This window comes from Strigops habroptila, chromosome 1 (genome assembly GCF_004027225.2).
Source record: "Strigops habroptila isolate Jane chromosome 1, bStrHab1.2.pri, whole genome shotgun sequence".
Classification (NCBI taxonomy): Eukaryota; Metazoa; Chordata; class Aves; order Psittaciformes; family Psittacidae; genus Strigops; species Strigops habroptila.
In genome coordinates this window covers 22,142,690-22,160,768 of record NC_044277.2, presented here as the reverse complement: position 1 = coordinate 22,160,768, position 18,079 = coordinate 22,142,690, and the positions used below count along the sequence as shown (strand labels likewise).

The 18,079-nt window shown below is 55.2% G+C and overlaps 1 protein-coding gene across 5 annotated transcripts; it reads left to right on the top strand.

Annotated features, from left to right (window-relative positions):
* The first annotated feature begins 8,912 nt into the window (after window positions 1–8,912).
* OSR2 (odd-skipped related transciption factor 2) lies at window positions 8,913–16,402 on the top strand. Of its 5 annotated transcripts, XM_030507761.1 has the most exons (5): window positions 10,815–11,016; window positions 13,804–13,989; window positions 14,086–14,530; window positions 15,076–15,175; window positions 15,843–16,402. In XM_030507761.1, exons 2-5 carry the CDS (start codon window positions 13,875–13,877, stop codon window positions 16,023–16,025), a joined length of 843 nt encoding a protein of 280 aa, XP_030363621.1. In that variant the 5' UTR covers window positions 10,815–11,016; window positions 13,804–13,874; the 3' UTR covers window positions 16,026–16,402. The 5 variants fall into 5 exon arrangements, with proteins under 5 accessions (XP_030363611.1, XP_030363602.1, XP_030363621.1 ...); XM_030507751.1 differs by lacking the exon at window positions 10,815–11,016 and adding an exon at window positions 8,913–8,975 and having other exon boundaries at window positions 13,804–14,530; XM_030507742.1 differs by having other exon boundaries at window positions 10,795–11,016; window positions 13,804–14,530.
* Window positions 16,403–18,079: the final 1,677 nt, after the last annotated feature.

Genomic DNA, 18,079 nt, shown 5'->3' with positions numbered 1-18,079 from the left:
AACAGATGAGAGCAGAAATAGCAAGAGGAAATGAGAAACCAAAGAAACCTGCTGAAACTCCCTGCAAGTAAAGACCCAACCTTGGAAAGAAAAGTCTTAGATCCTTCCACTGAAAGAAAAACTGGTGAGCATAAGTTTTCAGCTGCTAAAACTATACCCGCTATCCAAAGGGAGATAAAAGCACCAGCCAAAGAAAGACCACCACAACTGCCAGCCTCAAGAAACCCAGGAAATATTACACTCGCTTCGTTTGTGAGAGTCTGCACAGAAGTTTTTTGGTATGGCCGGATAGGATCCATTTGCTTCTGCACTCATGTTGTTTTTTTAATGATGGAGCCCATGGCCATCCTGGCTAAGAATCCTGTTTAATAATCCCTCCTTTGCTAGTGCTTAAATTGTGTCACATAGCATTGGAGAACTATGCTACCAGAAGATTTGACAGATGTCATTTGACAGATCCTGTGGTGGCTGTTCATACCACCCTTCCAGTTGCCTCTTCCCCCTCTCTTCCGGAAATTACTGTTTCTGGAAGTGACGTGGCAAAAGGGGCCATACCTGTAGTTTAGCAATTCTAGTTATGTCAGCTGCTGTAACTCAAACTTGCAGGCAGATGTAGCCAAAGGCAGTTTGGTTTTGTTCTTCTTTTAGTAGCTGAAGTCTTCTTTGCACTGGTGTTTGGAAATGTTGTGAGCAGCAGTCATTGGCTGCCACATTTTCACTATCAGGGTTTCAAATGGCAATGGAACTGATGTGGTGGAAAGAGGAATGGGGCTCTCTTCACTGATAATTTCCTGGCAGAGGGAAAATATTAAGTCATCTTTTTTTAATCAAATGGCCTCACCTGAGTAAATACTCTAGCAATTCCAATTTTTAATTTTATTATCATAGCCTTTTGCTCAAGCTGTGTTTTCTGACTGTGCAGCAATAATAGTGCTATGAGCACATGAAGATTTTTTCAAACTGGCATTGTATTCGGTTCCTTTTACATTTCCACACATAATCTGCATAACATTATTAAATCTTTCCTGTACATTATTTAGCCTGTGGGATCAAATGAAATAATACATGACTGGAACTCTTTGGGTTTTGACAGATGTCCTCTGGCAGATTTTTTGCAGCAGTTTGTTACTGTTCTCAGCTATTTTCTTGGCCTTTTCCTGGAATGGGACATGTCTCAGCTGCTCTGGTGGAAAACACTAACCTCTTAGCTTTTAAAGATGATAAAAGCGGGTTTGAGTTACTGCACCAGACTTTGAACTGAAATGACTGAAGCAAAGGTATGGTCCTTTTCACCAGCTCACTAGGGGAAGAGTATTCCTTCAGATAGCTGTCGAAAGGGTTGGAAGGGTAACATGGAGCACTCACTTTCAAGCTTGTGGAGGAATATTTACAGCATCTTGCCTCTGGTCTGTTTTCAATGGAAGAGCACAGGGAAGCTGGGTATTCTCTTAAAATAGTGCAGGTCATGATAAAAACACTTAACTTTTGCAGCTCTTTTTTGTAAGCATATAGTTTCTTCTGAAATTGATCTGCTTTGTGGGCTGTCTCCTACTGTGGGTCATGGAGTCATCCTAAGTGATACAGTACCTAGACAGTGCAAAGTTTGTTTCCTTTCATCTGTACACCTGCAGAAGGCTTTTTGTGTGTGGGAGAGCTTTTTCTGCCTTGTATGTTTTGTAAATAACCTCTTCACCAAAGAGAACCCTGGGCTTATGATCTCTGCCAAAGTTACTGCACTTTCTACAGATTTGGGCTAAGTAAAAATAGTCATCCCAGCATCCCTCATTTGTTTTTGGAAACCCCTGTATCAACCATTTAATATGGCAAAAGCACCACACCATCACGTTTTAATGAGTTCAGGCAGTTTCGAACAACTGAGCATTTAAATCTGCGAATAAACTTAAGAATGTGTCACTGCTTTCAAGAAGCATACTTTCATTTTAAGAAACCACAGCTGCAACAATAAATTTGACACACACTAGGTTGAAGGTGGCAAGGATTAAAGGTATGGAATTAGAAAGAAAAAAACCCACCCTTGTGCTGTTGAACAGAATACAGGACATAAATCAATGACTAACTTTGGCTAAGCTTTGCCTTATGGAAGTATGCAGCATTGCAGCTTTGCAGTTATCAGTATTTGTCATCTTGAGTATCAGTACACATGCCAGATGCAAAAGAGGGGCCCAGAAGAGAGAACATGGGGGATGAGGAAAAGAAAATTAATAATTTCAGTGACAGTGTACACTATTTTGATGGGAAACAGAACTTCTGTAATATTTCAAGGGACTTATATATATATGTATGGACAAAAGCTGTTGGAAATAAGCCTTTGACTTCAAAATGTGCCTGATTAAAAGAATACTGATAAGAATTAAGATGAGAACAGCTGGAACTTTGATTGCAGTTATGTTTTCTTCTGGATGTTTATTTCTAGATCACTTTTGCAGCTGCTTTTATCTACTCCTTAGAAGTTCTTGTAGATTTGAGGAACCATTAGCTGTAAAAGTAAACATCAGCTCTGGTCTGGTTTTATGTATCTTCTTGAAACCATTGAGGGGGGAAAGATAACATTAGACTAATGCTGCTTTAGATCAGACTTAAGTGATGCTTTGAACAGCCTTTTAGCATTTTAGGCTCCACCTGTAACTCTAACAGCAGGTCAAGTATTTCTAATATTCTTTTTTACCAAGCACGTAGGAGTTGGCAAGCTCTAGGAATGAAAATACTCTTTCTGAAAAGTTTAAATTCATGTTGCACTGTGGTTCAAAACACAGAATGCTTTCAAGTGTGCCTCTACTGTCTAGGTACAGGGATGGTCCTTAAAACCAGTTCTGCTGCCTTTCAGTATCTGTCATCTGTAAATATTATGCTTTGAATAAAACAGATCTGCAGTTTTGACTCCACTCTATTTTGTTGTTATAGTTGCTTAAGAGTTTTTAATAACTGTTGCTTGTATTTGCTCAAAAGCTGTCTGCTTGGAGACTGGAGAAAGGTCAGGGTTAACCCTGCTTAACCTTAGCTAATGACCTTTATCGGTGGTCTCCTTTTCAGATCTCAGGAGTGTCAGCAATGCTGCTGTGGCCACCGACTGACTCTCATACCAGCTTCCACTGAAATAAACACACTATTATATTTACTTGGTGCTTCTTCCCAATAGAAATTCTTACCATGCCACACTGTTCAAAGCCCTCTGGCCAAAGTCACGGGGACTTCCCTATTTTCAGGATTCACAAAGAGTTGAAGCACAAGATACATTTTGTTCAAGAATCCTTTCAGGTGGCTTTGTGAATCTTCTTGTGGGGCCTTTCTTGGATTCCTAAAATATTTTCTTGCTTACTATAGTCAGCTTTGATTTCTCTGTCCTGAGCATTTCTGCTAATGATGGAGGCATTCTCACAATTCTCCATAGGCAGACTGTCCTAGGCGCCCTGAAAGCCCCTCGTCTTGCAGACACCATTGATCCTTGTTTCCATCATATCTGGGAAGGTTGTCATTCCAAAGCGTTCCTTGCCCCAGGGGCTCTGGGTCTCCCTTCCACATACACCTAGCCTCCCACAACAGCAAAGTGCTGCACCTACACAGGTAGGCTCCATCCAGCAGTTAAGAGACAGGCAGATCCATGACAACAGTGAAATTTGAAAGCTCCTGGTTGCATTTGAACAATCAGTAACCACCAGGACAAATGAAGTGGAAATTCATATTACACTTGAAAGTTTGTGGTGTGGTGGACAGTATCTCTTTCCTGTCTCCATTGATCTGAAAAGCTGAAAATAAGAGGCCTCAAGGCAGTTCTGTTTCTGCTGTAATGTAATGTCCTTGGCTTTCAGCACTTCTCTGGTGCTAAAATGAGTTCTGGTGCTGAAATGAATAGGATTTGTATTTTTCTTGGAAACAGTTCCCAAAGGGGCGTTTGAAAGAACAGCATAACCAACTAATAATTTTCACCAGCCTGTCATGGGTGAGCAGGTCAAATAAATGAAATAGTTAATGCAGACAAGCAAATCTGAAATAATCATTGATACTCTTTACGAGATGGACTATGCCATCCAGAATAGACAAAATGGGGAACATTCATTCACTAGTTTTCATCCTTCCATTTACCAGCCTGCAGAGATCCCTCAAATACTGCTGAGGGGGTTTAGGAAAGGAAACTAAGAAGAGCAAGTGGAATGCCAGTCCTCAAAGCATGCATCACAATGGGAACAGAAAACAGAAGTCCCTGGGCAAAGAAGGTGGAAATCCACTGCTGGGTCTCAACTCAGATTTGTCCTGGTTTTACATGGAAAAAACAGGAAGGAAAGGGAAGGGATGGGAAGGAAAGGGAAAGGAACGGGGATAGAAGGATATTCTTTAAAAGAAAGTGTTCTAACTGCTCCCTGCCTGGCTGGCTGAGATGCGTTCTTGAACTGATCCATTCCAGTTCCAAAGTGTTGCTTTGACTGTGCAGTCTTTGTGTATTCCGGAGTGATCTTGCCCTGGTCTTTCTCCACAGTGGCTGTGGAGAGTTCATGGAGGAAAACAGCTCTTTTTCCCATGCCACAGGCTGGATCAGAACTGTTCAGCTCTGAAATACCTCCAAGGTGTATCAATCATCATCACATTCACAAAACACATGCTGGAGTAACTGTCCTTTCACCCAACAGAATGGTGCACACAGTGGTGCTATGAGGTGGCAGCAGGAGAAGCTGATGGAGGACACCAGTGCTCAAGGTGGTCATAACAGATGGCTGAGTGCCAAGAACTTATTGAAAAGGACATGAAAGCAGGCATGATGAAAAATCTTGCCTAAAATGGTAACTGCTCTTGGATTTTTTTATAAGCTTTTATTAATTTGTTTATTTTTATGAGGCAATCTGGAAGTAATGGCCCTGATTCAGGAAATCTTTTAAACCAGCAGTAAAACACACTCAGCAGGTGATTCTGGCATATAAAGAAACTGAAGCACCTGCTTAGGTACTGCCCTGGGTAGTGGTGAACTTAAGCATGTGCTTAAGTGCTTTTTTCATCATACCCACTATGCATACAGGGCACTGTTCAGCCTTGGCAGTATCTTTAAGAGTTTTCAAATGCTTTACAGAGGTAATTTTTCCCTCAATTTCCTTGTATTTCAGGAATCTTCAGTATCTTAACTTTAGAAACGCCTTGTTTTATTAAGAAGTGTGGAGTTTCATCAGTAAGATTTGTCTGGACATTGTAGTAGTGAGTCTGCCCAGGAACAACTGGTACTTTTTCGTAATATCCATTATTGTCCTTTTCTTTGAATTAGATGCCACAAACAACTGAAAAAACAGGCAGAGATTAATACAGACATTGTGCACATCTGTAAGTGATGATTTGCATATGCTTGCACCGTGCTTGTAATGCTCTGAAAATATCTGAAATGCTCTGTAGTGTCCTGGTTTATAACATATCCTTCGCCACAGTTTACACATCGACAATGCATGCTGAAAACAGGAAACACACATGCGGAGGGTAGGTAAAAGGGGATTACAGTATACATATATTCGACAGAATAGTCCTAGTTTAAGAGTATCATAAGCATCAGGCTTGCATAAACAAATCAGTGCTTAACCCACAGATGTATCTAATGACCATATGGATTCTGCATGTTTACAACTGGAAAAACCCCTCTGAGCTTTTCTATTGTTTGCTGACTTTCAACCTATAATATTAATTTTATTTGAGAAAATCAAGTTATTTGCTGGGATATAGAATGTTCTCGAAAGGAAATGGAGTTATTTAATATACAACTCAGGACAAGATGTATGGGCCCCGTTCTCTGCTGCTTTGGAGTTCTTATGTCCTAGGTGAGTTACGAGGCTTGCGACCAAATGTACAAGTGCATTTCTTCAACCAATTTATTGCTTTTATACAATATTTCTCTTAGATTTCACCCCTAGCAGTTGGCTCAGAGACTGCAGACTTCACGACCCTTTCAGCCTCAGGCAGCTGCAGAACTTCATCAGTGCCTGAAATCCTTCTTTCCCTGGGAGCGAAGCACACCACCCCTGCTCTGTGCAGCAGACAAACCTCCACCCTGCAAGCTGTTGCTTGGCACGTCTGCCAAGCAAGGTAAAATGCCACCACCAGAGAGTAAGGGAGGTCTGCCAGCCTGGGGACCCTCTGCAAGTCCTTAGGCTCAGCTCGGGGGGGGCGGGATGTGTGAGGTGTAGGGAGATGGGAAAGGGGCCCACTCGTGTGTGATGGGTGTCCGTGCTTCCAGCAGCCGTGGCTGTAGGCAACAGCCCTGCTCAGTGTTTCAGTGCTGACGGCAGGAAAGACTTTAGCCAAATGGTTGCTTAAACCAAACTATAATAAGGTACGGCACGTTGTATTTCTTTACATCTTGACAGCTGCTCATTTCAGGCACCACAAAAACATCGCATTGCTGATGGCGGGAAGGTGGGGGGAGGTTTGTGTGTGTATGGGTGATGCTTTAGGCTATGAAAATACATTTATCGAAGGCTTTTCTCTTCCTCTTGCCTGAGGAGATCAGCAGGCAGCAGGCTGGGGCGAGCGGGAGAAAGCCGCCGGTTTTGGGCTCTGCTGGGTGGGCTCACCTCGGGGGAGGACGGTTGCAAGGAGCGAGCTCCTCCAGGCAGGAGATGGACGTCTCTGTGTCCTCAGGGCCACGTCAGGGCATCTCTCTGGCTCAGGCCGGCTGTACCAGCCTATGGCCCCGCCACGGAGCCTTTGCTCCACAGACACTCCCGCGGCCGCCCCGGCTCTCCCGGACTCGGAACCTGCTGTCGGGGCAGACAGCAGCACCGCAGCGGGCAGATTCCTCGCCGCATCCGCACCGTAGCACAGCGCGCAAGTTCCGCGGGGCGCTCGCCGTCATGCGCAGGGCAAAGCTGGCCGCGGCCTCCGGTGGTTTGACACTTCTCCCGCCCGACGTGGGGCCGGGAGCTTCCGGGTGCGGGGAGCCGGGGCACGGCGGTGGCTCAGGAGCAAAAGCCTGCTCGGGCTCCCTAGCGAGGGGACGGCGAGGAGGAGGCACCCATCAGGCTGGCTGCCGCGGTGGTGCCCGTCGGGTGCCAATCCCACAGCCGGGCACCGCGGCCGTGGGGCGGCAAGGGCTGCGCGCCTGTGAGAGACGCGGATGAGATGCAGCCCGCTGAGATCGTTGTGTGCTTAAATGCTTTTTTCTTTAATGGAAATTAATCGCGGCGATCGACGGGGATCCGAGTCTGAGGGGAGAAAGAGCGGTGCTGAGCCGGAGTCGCAACGGCGGTGCCCGCGGTGCCCGTCAGCGCCTCCGGCCGCTTGCTCCTGCTTGTCCAAAACCCTTTGGGATTTCCTGACTGGGGCATTAAAAACGAAACAAAAAACCCTCCGCACTAAATCTGAGTGAATTAGGTGATAGTTTAGCCACCAAGAAACACCAGCGGAATCAGATGCCAGGTCGACGGGCAGTCATTGTTTTTCTTAATATATATATATCAAATTAAGTCAGTCCCCGGTGTGCAGCTCTAGCCGTTTACTACACCGGTCCGTCTGTCGGCGGGCAGCAGCCCGGAGCTGGGACCCGGCCTGCCGGTGCCCTCGCTGCCCAGCGGCCCCTCTGCCCTGCGCGCACCGGCAGCGCTCCCCGAGCAGGCGGCCAGCGGGAGCCGTCGGGGCTCTTCCTAACCGGGTGCGAGGGTGCCCTGCACCGGGGCTGTGCTCCCAGCCCTTTCCCTCTGCGAAGCCCCTGTCACACGAGCCGGAGCCGGCCCGCGTACCCCCGCAACCACACCGGCCGCGCCGACTGCGCGCCGGGCCCCCTTCTTCCTCATTTCCGCACCCCAGCTCCCGCCGAAGATGCTGCCCCATTCACGTCGGCGGGGATGAGTCCCATAGTGACCGCGGCCGCTCTCGGTGCCAGCGGCGGTGTGCGAAGCTCTCAGCCGCTTCCTGCAGGCACCGCGCATCGTGGCCGCGCACGGTGCTCCGCGGGAGGCCCGCCAAGCTCCGCCGCGGGGCCCCGCTGCCGCCGAGCCGCGGTTCCTGTGTCGTTCTCCTCCCTATCCCGCCCGTGTTCATTTCCGTGGTCAGGACGGGGAGGGTGGTCGAGGTTTGCCCCGGCCTGCACTACCAGCGGGGGAACGGCTGTAATCTGTTCCCCGCAGCGAGAACAAACACTGCCAGTGTCCCTGTTCCCCCGGACGGAGTCCAGCGCTCCGGGTGTAATTTTTAGGGTGGAGCGGGCAGAGGCTGACAGCGGCGGCGTCGGCACCAAGGATGGGAGCCGGCGGAGCGGGGTGAACGCTCGGGCGCCCACGGAGAGCGCTGTTGCCTTCCCCCACCTCCAGGCCGCGTTGCCCCCGTCTCCCGGGCGATGCGGGCCGAGCTCCGCGCCGATGCCGCCGGGACGCCCGCCCCAACTCGCCGGAGGCGGCCGGAGCCGGCAGGACTCCGCCTCGACCTCCAGGGGGCGCTGCAGCACCGCGGGCCACCGCCTGATGCCGAGCTCCGGCTCCCGTCGCCCTCCTCCCCGACCCGCCGCGCCGAGCCCCGCGCCCGCCCGGCGCACAGCGGGGCGGTGGGCGCTGCCCAGCCGGGTGGAAGCCCCTGGAGCGGGTGGGGCCCGCCGGAGGTGGACGCGGATGTGCGGGGCTCCGGCGGGACCCAGCGACCTGTGGCTCCGGTGATGTCACCGCTGTTCGACGGGTGTCCGCTGTCCCGGAGCCATCCGACGCCCGAGCGACCCCGGGGCTCGGCGGGTGCGGCGGCATCGGGCGGCGCGGCGGTACCGCGGGGCTCACAGCAGCTCTCAGCGCGCACCTGCTGGCCGGGCCGGGCGGCGGCGCCGGGGTCAGCGGGCGCTCCCGGCCAGCGCAGACGTGCGGGGCTGCTGGCAGCGGCAGAGTGCGGCTTTCCCCGCTCCCGGCTTGGCCGAAACGTGCGGCGGGGAGCAAAGAGCCCGGGCAGGGACTCTGCACTGCTCCATTGCCCTCCCCATTTCTTCCGCTCTGAGGATCTTTCGTTGTCTGGTCGGTCTGGGTTCTGGGGCGGTTTTTGGAGGTTTTTGTTGCTGACATTATTGGGCTTTGACTGTGGGTTGGTTTGTTCGGGGTTTTTTTCCCCCATTCTTTTTACAGTTCCCCCCTCCTGCCCCCTCCCCCCCCCGACAAGTGCGCCTTTTTTTTTCCCTTGCTGCAAAGGGCAAGAAATGACGGTTCTCCCGAAACAACCTCCCTCCGATCCGTGCCTCAGGGGGGTCGTCCTTGGGATCTGCAAGCCAGTGGTGCGGGGCGGAAAAGGCGGCAATGAAGTCCCCGTTCTGCTTCGTTCTTGAAGGAACCGGCCTCGCTGGGGCAGGCAAAACACGGCGGGTTCCCCCGGCGCCCACCCCGCACCCGGCCCGGGAACCACTCCTTTCCCGGGCTCTGTGAGCCTCGGTGTCCTCACTGCTCAGGAGGTGAAATGCTATTTATTTAGGAAAGTGGGATTTTAAATAAGGCATTTTCCAGGCAGGACTTTAGGTAAAGAAACGAAAATCCGCCCGAGCGGCTGGCGCGGGCTGCCCCGAGGGCCAGCCCTGGCTGCGCTGCCCTCCCTGCCAGGGGACAGGGGACACGCGAGCCGGCTGCTGCCCACTCCTGCTCCCCCTCCTCGGTTGATTTGATTTTTCCCTGCTTTATACTTAAAGGAAAAAAAACCACCCCCGACGCAGCCGTCACTTGTGTCCGCTTCCCTTCCGCGGGCTCGAATTCACCGGCACAGACTAGACCCTGAAAAATTTTCAAACCTGTTTTTAAATGCAATTTTTTCCCGATATCTTTTTATACTTCTCAAAGCCGACTACCCATCTCCGGTCCGGATTATACAGTAAATTCCCCATACATGATATTTAAGTAACGCGCAGAACAAGATAACGTTACAGATAAAAATTCAACCCGAATTTACTGTATGCAACCAACCGTACGTCAGCTAACGACGGAAATGAAAGCAGTGCTTTAATCGAGAAATGTGAAGAGGGTCGCAGAGGCCCCGTTTAGCAGTAAATTTCCCCGTAATAAATCGAAACTGCTCTCGAAACTATCTGTCTGTCCCAGGCAGGGACAGTCCCCGTGCAATGGCAGCCCTCCGGAGAGGTTCTCCTTCCCAACCTGACTTTAGGCGTCTTCAAATAGCAGTTAAAGGGCAGAGCCGGACCACTGAAAGGTCGGTCCGTGGGACGCCCCGGCCCGACGGCCATGGGGCCGTTCGGACATGAGCGTTACCGGCACCCAGAGGAGCCCTCGGAGGTATGGGCGCCTACAGGACCCTCCGGGTTTGGTGAGTTATCTCAGGTATTTAGGTATTATTGAGGCATTTAGGTATTATTGAGGCATTTAGGTATTGAGTTATTTAGGTATTTAGGTGTTTAGGTATTTAGGTAATTAAGTAAGTCCTGTGTCAACCTGGCTGGGCCACGGCGGGCGGCCGAGGTGGGCGCTGCGGTGCAGGGAGTGCGCAAATCCCCGCGGCCGGGAGCTGGGAGAGGGGCGTAAAGCTGCTCTCGGAGGGAAAAGTCACCTTAGGTGACGCGGCGGGGTGTGTGTGTGGAGGGGGAAATAGGGGGACGTCCGGCCCCTTTAAAACCCAGTTGCTACCCAAACACAAGTAAACAGTGGGGCCGTCGCGGCGGGGCGGGCCGGGGCCGGGGCAGGGGCCGGGGGCGGTCCCCTCCCGTCGGGGCGGAGCGGCGCGGCCCTGAGCGCAGGGCTGTGCGCGCCGCGGGGTGGGCCGGCGGCGGCGGCGGGCGGGCGGGGACAGCGCTCCACGCCACTCACCGCTGAAATGTGATGGACCGGGCAGGGGGCGGCTCAGACTCGCGCCGAGCCTCGCCGGGGTCGAAGGCGGGAGGCTGCGGGCGGGAGGCTGCGGTCTATGCCGGGGCCCCGGGACCGCCGCAGCCAGAGCTCCCAACCGCCGCCCAGCCCTCCGCACCATGCCGGCCGCCGTCCCCGCTGTGGATCTAATGTCTCCGTGAAGGTGCCGCGGCGGCCGCCTCGGCTGTGCCCCGGGAGGAGCCGCCGGCTGCGGTCGGTAAGTGGCTGCCCCGGTCTGCTCCGCCCGCTGCCGTCGGCGGGAGCGGGGCTCGGGGCCGCGGCCGAGCCCCAGGAGAGCGCGTCCCCTCGGCGGGGAGCGGGGTCCGCCGGGTTTACTTTCAGTTCGCAGCTCCGCGGTGGTGGGGGAGCGGATCCCGCCGCCCGCCCCGTGCGCGCTGGTGGGCGGCAGGCGGCGCGGCCTCCCGGAGCGCGCGGTCCGTGTCCTTCGCGCGGAATTCCTCGCGGGGAGGAGCTGGTCGGTGCGTGGGCTGCGGGGTGGACCCGCGGCGCGCACCGGAGAAGCCCTCGGTCTGTGCAAACAACCGGGTTGCGCGGGCAGCGGCGGCTCCGGGGGAGGCTGGGGGAGAGCAAAGGGCCCATCCGCTCTCCGGGACCGGCAGCGGCGCCCTCGGGGCACGGCCGCGGCCCCGGCCCCACCGCGGGAGGGAGCGCAGTGGAGCGGCGGCAGGGCCACGGGCCAGCGGCGGGCAGGTAGAGCGGGGCGCGCTGCCGGGGCACCGGGCTTAATTTAATTAAGCGCTCTGAGGGGAAAGGGAAAAGGAAGTGCCAAGGTTTAAGTAACATCCGTTTTTGGTTGACTTTCTCCCTCGCACCTTATTAGAAGTAGCCTTAAAATCCCGCACGAAGGCACTTTTTGGTCTTTTTTTGACAGATTTTCGTAAAGTGACCTCCGAGTACAAATAGTAATAGATGTACCGTGTGTCAGGCAACGGTGTAGTTTGAAAAGTTTCAGCGTTAAAATACGTATTTTGTGGTCGGAATAGTTTTTCGGACTTGGTTCTTTGACGCGAAAACGAGCGCCGTGCAGTGACATCCCCACACAGCCATCGACCGCGGCGGTCAAAGGCGAGGGTCTCCCCGCAGAAATGCTGTACCTTCCTCTGTCACAGCTCCGACACCCATCGCTCCGAGATCCGGCCCCGCCGGCCGGGCTGGGGCAGGAGCCGCCGTAGCAGTAGGTGAAAAGGGATTTTATTGCCTCTGTGTCGGTTCCTGGAGGAAAGTGAAGAGGGACTCACACTACGACATCTTTAAAAATAAGTCTCTATATATAACCACCCCTTCTTCCCCAACCCCCAAAAAAGAAAAGAAAAGGTCGCCATATATAATAGGTCGAATGGATATCACTGTCCCCCGTCTCGAGACAATCGCAAACGAGTAAAACCGGGAAGGACCGGAGGAAACCGCGGAGAACCTCGATTCAAGGCAAACGAAAACGGGGAGGGGGAACGCTGCCATTCACACCCTACCTTCTTCTCGCATTTTTTTCCCCCAGAGGGCCCATTCAGTGCGGTGCCACAAACGGAGAGGAAAGGGATTTTAGGGAAAATATAGAAAAGTCTTCCCGTTGCCCAGTGCCAGCGGAGCGGCCCTAACCGCGCGGCAGTGGCGAGGGCTGCGGGCGGCGGCTGCGGCCGGAGGGGCCGGGACAGCGCTCCCGGGCGCGGGCTCTGCGCTCCGAGAATTCCCTTCGGTTTTGTTGTTGGTTTGGGAGGGTGGGGGAGTGTTTTAGATTACTTTTTGGGGGGCAAGGGGGCGTCTTGTTTATTTTGGAGACTCCGCGTTACCAGCCCCTCCACCCAAATCCCAGGAGGTGCTGAGGCACCTCGGCCCTACCTCTTGTTTACAGGCCCGGGAGCCCCCGGCGCTTGCTCTAGCCGCTTTTCTGGGTCGCGGCAGCCGCTCGGCTGCTGGAAGCGAACCCTCACCGAAAACAAGAAAAGGAGAGGGCAAGGGCTTGCCCCCCGCGCCGCTGCCCGGCGGGGGGAGCGTGGCCCCGGGGCGCCGCGGGGTCCCCCGGCAGACGGGAGGAGCGGGCCTGGTGGCTTCGGTCGCGAGGGCTGAGCGAAATCTTTTGACGGTCACACTGCTCGTTAGCTCCCGGTCCTGCCAACCTGGCCCCTGGCAGAGCTCCCGGCCGGGGCGCGGGGCTGCGCCCGCCCTTCGCGGCCCTGCGGGACGAAGGTGCCGGCTGCGGGGCAGCGCTAGTCCGGGCAGCCCTTGGCGGGCCGGGGAGGCCGCGGGACCGGCCGCCTGCCTCGGGATCGCAGCGGCGCGGGGGGCTGGGTGGGAGGTGTGCGTGCGGGCAGGAGCTCCTGCTCTCTCCCTCGGTTATCTTGATAAATGAGTTGTTGTTGAAGGAAGAAAAATAAGCACCCGGGCTGGGATGAATGTGGGGGTTTTACTCCCCCCGCCGCCCCCCTCGCCGTCCTCGGATCCCCTTGAGCACCCCGCTCCTTCCCGGGGAGGCCCCAGCCAGGAGAGCTGGGAGTCGGGGCCTCGGCACCCGCGGGAGCCTGGCCGAGGCGGGGAGCGGCGGCGGGGGCCAGATCGGCGGAGGGCAGAAGGGGCTGGCCCCGGGGGTCCCCGCGGTGGGAGCTGAAGTGGACGGCGGCGGGGAGCGGAGCGGCCCCGGCCCCATTCCGGGTATATTTTTCCACGATTCGTTTAATTTGAATCTGTGGCGTCTTCGGTTGGCTCGGAGCTGGGTTTTCACCTTTTTAATTTTCATTTTGGATGGATATTTCGGGAATGATAGTTTTAATTATTTTTTAACGCTTTAGCCTCTCCGGTCGAAGCGATTGCGCTGGTGGGTCGGTGGCAGGCGCGGGGGCTGCGGCGGGCGCTGGGGCCGTAACGCGGCAGCGCCCCGGAGCTGCGCCTGGCCTTCCCCGGCCCCGCCGCTGTGCTTACCTCAGCCAGGGGGACCACGGTGCTCTCAGTAAAAGTTTCTTTCCCCTCCTTTCTCCCTCTTTCTTCCCAGGATTTTCTCCCCCTGTCGAAAGCCCAGCAGAGGCACCAACTGCACCGCCTGCTTGCACCCGCCCCGGGAAGATGGGAAGCAAGGCACTGCCAGCCCCCATCCCTCTGCACCCGTCCCTGCAACTCACCAACTACTCCTTCCTCCAGGCTGTGAACACCTTCCCCGCAGCTGTGGACCAGTTGCAAGGTCTGTATGGACTCAGCGCCGTGCAAACCATGCACATGAACCACTGGACATTGGGCTACCCCAATGTGCACGAAATCACCCGCTCCACCATCACAGAAATGGCAGCTGCCCAGGGCTTGGTGGACTCCCGCTTCCCTTTTCCTGCGCTCCCCTTTGCCACACACCTCTTCCACCCCAAGCAAGGGGCCATCGCTCACGTCCTCCCGGCCTTGCACAAGGACAGGCCCCGCTTTGACTTTGCCAACCTGGCCGTGGCCGCCACGCAGGAGGACCCCCCCAAGGTGGGCGAGCTCGCCAAGCTGAGCCCCGGACTGGCCTCGCCCTTGTCGGGCATCAGCAAGCTGTCCCCGGACAGGAAGCCCTCCCGCGGCCGCCTGCCCTCCAAGACGAAAAAGGAGTTCATCTGCAAGTTCTGCGGCAGGCACTTCACCAAGTCCTACAACCTCCTCATCCACGAGCGGACTCACACGGACGAGCGGCCCTACACCTGCGACATCTGCCACAAGGCTTTCCGGAGGCAGGACCACCTGCGGGACCACCGGTGAGGGACCGCCGCCGGGGCTGGGCCGCGGCAGGGGAAGCCGCTCGGCGGGGCGGGGGGAGGCTGCACCGCTCCGGGAGCTCCGGGATGAGCCGGGAGCGGGGGAAAACCCCGCTCCGACTCCGCGGAGCCAAAACCTGCACTCGGCACGGGACGGGCAACCGCTCTGGGGGGCTGCGGTGACCTCCCCGGGCTGCTTTGCTTCTGGGGGGCGCGGGAGGAGGCCGGGGTACAAGTGGGCACTCTCCCGCCCCCCCTATTTCCGCACCCCGCGGCCGATTCGTATTGCCTTCGAGGAGAGCAGGCTGGGGTCCGGCCGGCGGAGCTGATGCGGTCCCATCTGTCACCAGAGAGTGCAAATACACCTCGATACGAATTATTTTTAACTTACAGAGGAGTTTAGCCATGAACAGAGTTATACGGGAAAGGGAAGGGGGGAGGTAGAGGGGGGGCATTTGAGGGGAGCCGGTTGGGGGAGCGGGTCGCGGGGACGAGTGGGCGCCACGCTCCCAGCAGTGCTGTTCACACCTCGGGTTGCATTCCAGGTACATCCATTCCAAAGAGAAACCCTTCAAGTGCCAGGAGTGCGGGAAGGGCTTCTGCCAGTCCAGGACCCTGGCGGTCCACAAAACCCTACACATGCAGGTGAGCCCGGCGCTTCCCGGTCTCCTCCGCGGGGTTCTGCCGGCGCGGAGCCGGCTCGGCCTGCCGCGGGGCAGGGGCTCGGCAGCCGGGGGACGGGGCTCCGGCGCGGAGGGAAGCCAGGGGGCTGCACGGCACCGTGCTCCCCCGGGGGAGAGAAGCGGCCTGCGGATACCTCCGCGGCTGCGGGAGACCTGTGGGAAAACGGTGGCCGCGGGCGATGGGCTTAAAGCCGTCGGGGACGCGGTTGGCGGTGGGAAGCGAGCACCGGGTTTGGTTTTGTCCACGCCGCTGCTTTGAGGCGATTTTCGTTGCTGGCTCCAGCCCTGCCTCGGCGGCGCGGGTCAGTGCGGAGTGGTGCGGAGCGGAGCGAAAATGCCCTGCCTGCGGCCGCCGGTCCTGCAGCGGGAGCCCCGGAGCGGGCGCACCGTGCGGCCGCTTTCCGTGCGCCCCCGGAGCGCGGAATGCCACGAATCGAGAACTATGCAGTACCGCTTTTGGGGCAGGAGGAGAGGGCGAGGTGTGATCTGCTGCCCGCCCGGGGCTGCGCTCGCTCGTGTCCGACCCCGATATTTCAAATTGTGCGTTGCTATAAGAAAAAAGTGCAGTGATACTTGAAACCAGGTAGTTTGTGAAGGATTAATCCTTTGCTTGCTTCAAATCTGAACAGGAATCTCCACACAAATGCCCCACATGTGGAAGAACCTTTAATCAAAGAAGTAACCTGAAAACTCACCTTCTTACCCATACAGACATCAAGCCCTACAACTGTGAGCAGTGCGGCAAAGTGTTCAGGCGAAACTGTGATCTACGGCGGCACAGTCTAACTCACACCCCGCGGCAGGACTTCTAGAGCAGCCAGGGACGTGCGCCGGCAGCTCCACCTGCCCGTTGTACTCAAGGACTGTGTTGTAGGAACTCCCAGGCACACACACTCACACACACGGAGGCACACAGGCAGACTCGGGGCCAAGCTTTCCTACCACACGTCTGCGAAACTCGTTTAGAGAGTGCGGACTGCAGGATCGGGCCCCTCTCCAACCCACACCCAGGCGTAACGCTTCGTCGTCTTGTAGATACTCGCGGCTCATTTTAGAGCTCTGTACAGAACGTGGTTTTAATTCGTTTGTTTTATATCATCGTGTCAGATGCACATCGGTAACAAATCGGGGAGGCAAAGTATCTCTTAAAAGTGTATTTCAAAATAAATCCTTTTTCTTTTTCCAAATACCTCCTGCCTTGTTGTATTATTCTCTGAACGTTCGGGCTTTTTTTCCCTGCTGTGTCAATGCAATGGTAAAAGCATATTGAAAACATTTCCTAGCCGGGTGATTGTACTGTCACAACAATTTTGGTGATTGCTTTTGTTTGGCCTGTTTCACTGTCGCTGTTGTGTTATCTATTGTTTAGTAAAATGAAAGTGCCGGATTTGAGAGTTTATAGCTCTATTACTTAATAGTATGAATGTCTAAATATTAACTTCTGTATTTTTTTTTTATTTTCCCGAACGATTTTTTTTTTTTTTTTTTAAGAAGAGAAAGAAAGAAATACTTGCAAATAAACAGATCTTAGGAAATAATGCATAGAGCCGTTCTTACGCCAAAGCGGCTTATTAGTAACTTATTTGCAATCAGCCCATATATTGTAAAAGTCATCCCTCTCGCAGAGATTGCAGCAGCCAGCCTCCTCCTGCCAGTAGACTTTGGACACGGGTAATTCACCCGCGTAGACAGGGACTTTATCCCGCAGAAGACGATTCGTTCCTGACAGCTCTGGAAGCAAACAGCGAGGGGCAAGTACCGCCCCGGGGCTCATCCGAGGGTCCCTCACAGCGCGGAGCTCCCCCTCCTTCCCCATGCTCGCTGCCGATCACGGGTCATCCCCGGGGGGCAGACGAGGAGAGGGGCTGCTCCCCCCTCCCTGGATACCCTTGCCCCGCCGTGCCACCCCCCCCCTCCTTCCTTTGCCACCCCAGGAAGCCCCCAGCTGTTCCCATCGGGGTGACTCTGGGCAGCCCGGCATTCCCACCCCATGGGATGTATGCTCAGACCCTGCATCCAGTATGCAGGTAGCAGGACAGTGACACCGACCCCAGGGCTCCCCTCCTTTGCCACCCTTGTGAGCCCCTCACCAGTGCCTCTGGTCCCCTCTGAGAAGGCCTGGTGCCATCCCTGAGGCATTTTCCCTGATGTGTTGCAAGGTGGCTTGGATAGGCAATCAACCCCTCCTCTGCCACCCCACTGCTCTTGTTAGCCCCAGCACCCTCCCTGCAGTGTCTTGGGTAGTTTGGGGCCCCGAAAGTTCTTTCCCAGGCTGGGAACACCCATCCTGCACTACTCCTCTCCCCAACTATGGACCAGGATGAAGGGAAGGGAGAAATCTTCCCCCCCGGCTCAGGGAGCCCTGTCTGGGGGGGAGCGATCCCTTTGCGTTCAGTGGGGAGGAGTCCCACCATGCAGGGTGACAGGGCTCTGGGACAGTCCAGCTCTGGGACAGTCCAGGGGGGTCACAAGTCCCAACAGGCCCACGGGGAGCAAATGCTGACAGAACTTGGGTGGCTGTGGTGTCCCCATCTCTGACAACCCTCACTGGTCCTGCAGCAGGGAACCGCACTGTCTTGACCCTGTTAATGAGTAGCAAGTCAAAACCAGCAGCGCCTGGGCTGCAGTTAGGCCATCGGCGAAGAAAGGGCTGCATTGCTGCCTGTGGCTGCTAGTTATCTGTCTACTGCCTCCACAGAGAGCTGCCGTGCCCTCCCCAGGGCCAGTGGCAGGGCCCCCCGGGTACAGCCCTGCTCTGCCCCGGGCAGAGGCAGCCGGGTGAGTTCCCATTGATGTGGCAGACGTGGCAGCCTCAAACGCAGCCAAAATTTCTTAGGTAGTCAAGGCCTATCTCTCCATCTGCTCC

What these genes read in the sequence shown, in the direction of transcription:
- OSR2 (XM_030507751.1), top strand. Translation starts at nt 13,875, where the DNA reads ATGGGAAGCAAGGCACTGCCAGCCCCCATCCCTCTGCACCCGTCCCTG. An exon ending in GACCACCTGCGGGACCACCG is followed by an intron (nt 14,531 to 15,075) that starts GTGAGGGACCGC and finishes GTTGCATTCCAG; the next exon opens with GTACATCCATTCCAAAGAGA. An exon ending in ACAAAACCCTACACATGCAG is followed by an intron (nt 15,176 to 15,842) that starts GTGAGCCCGGCG and finishes AAATCTGAACAG; the next exon opens with GAATCTCCACACAAATGCCC.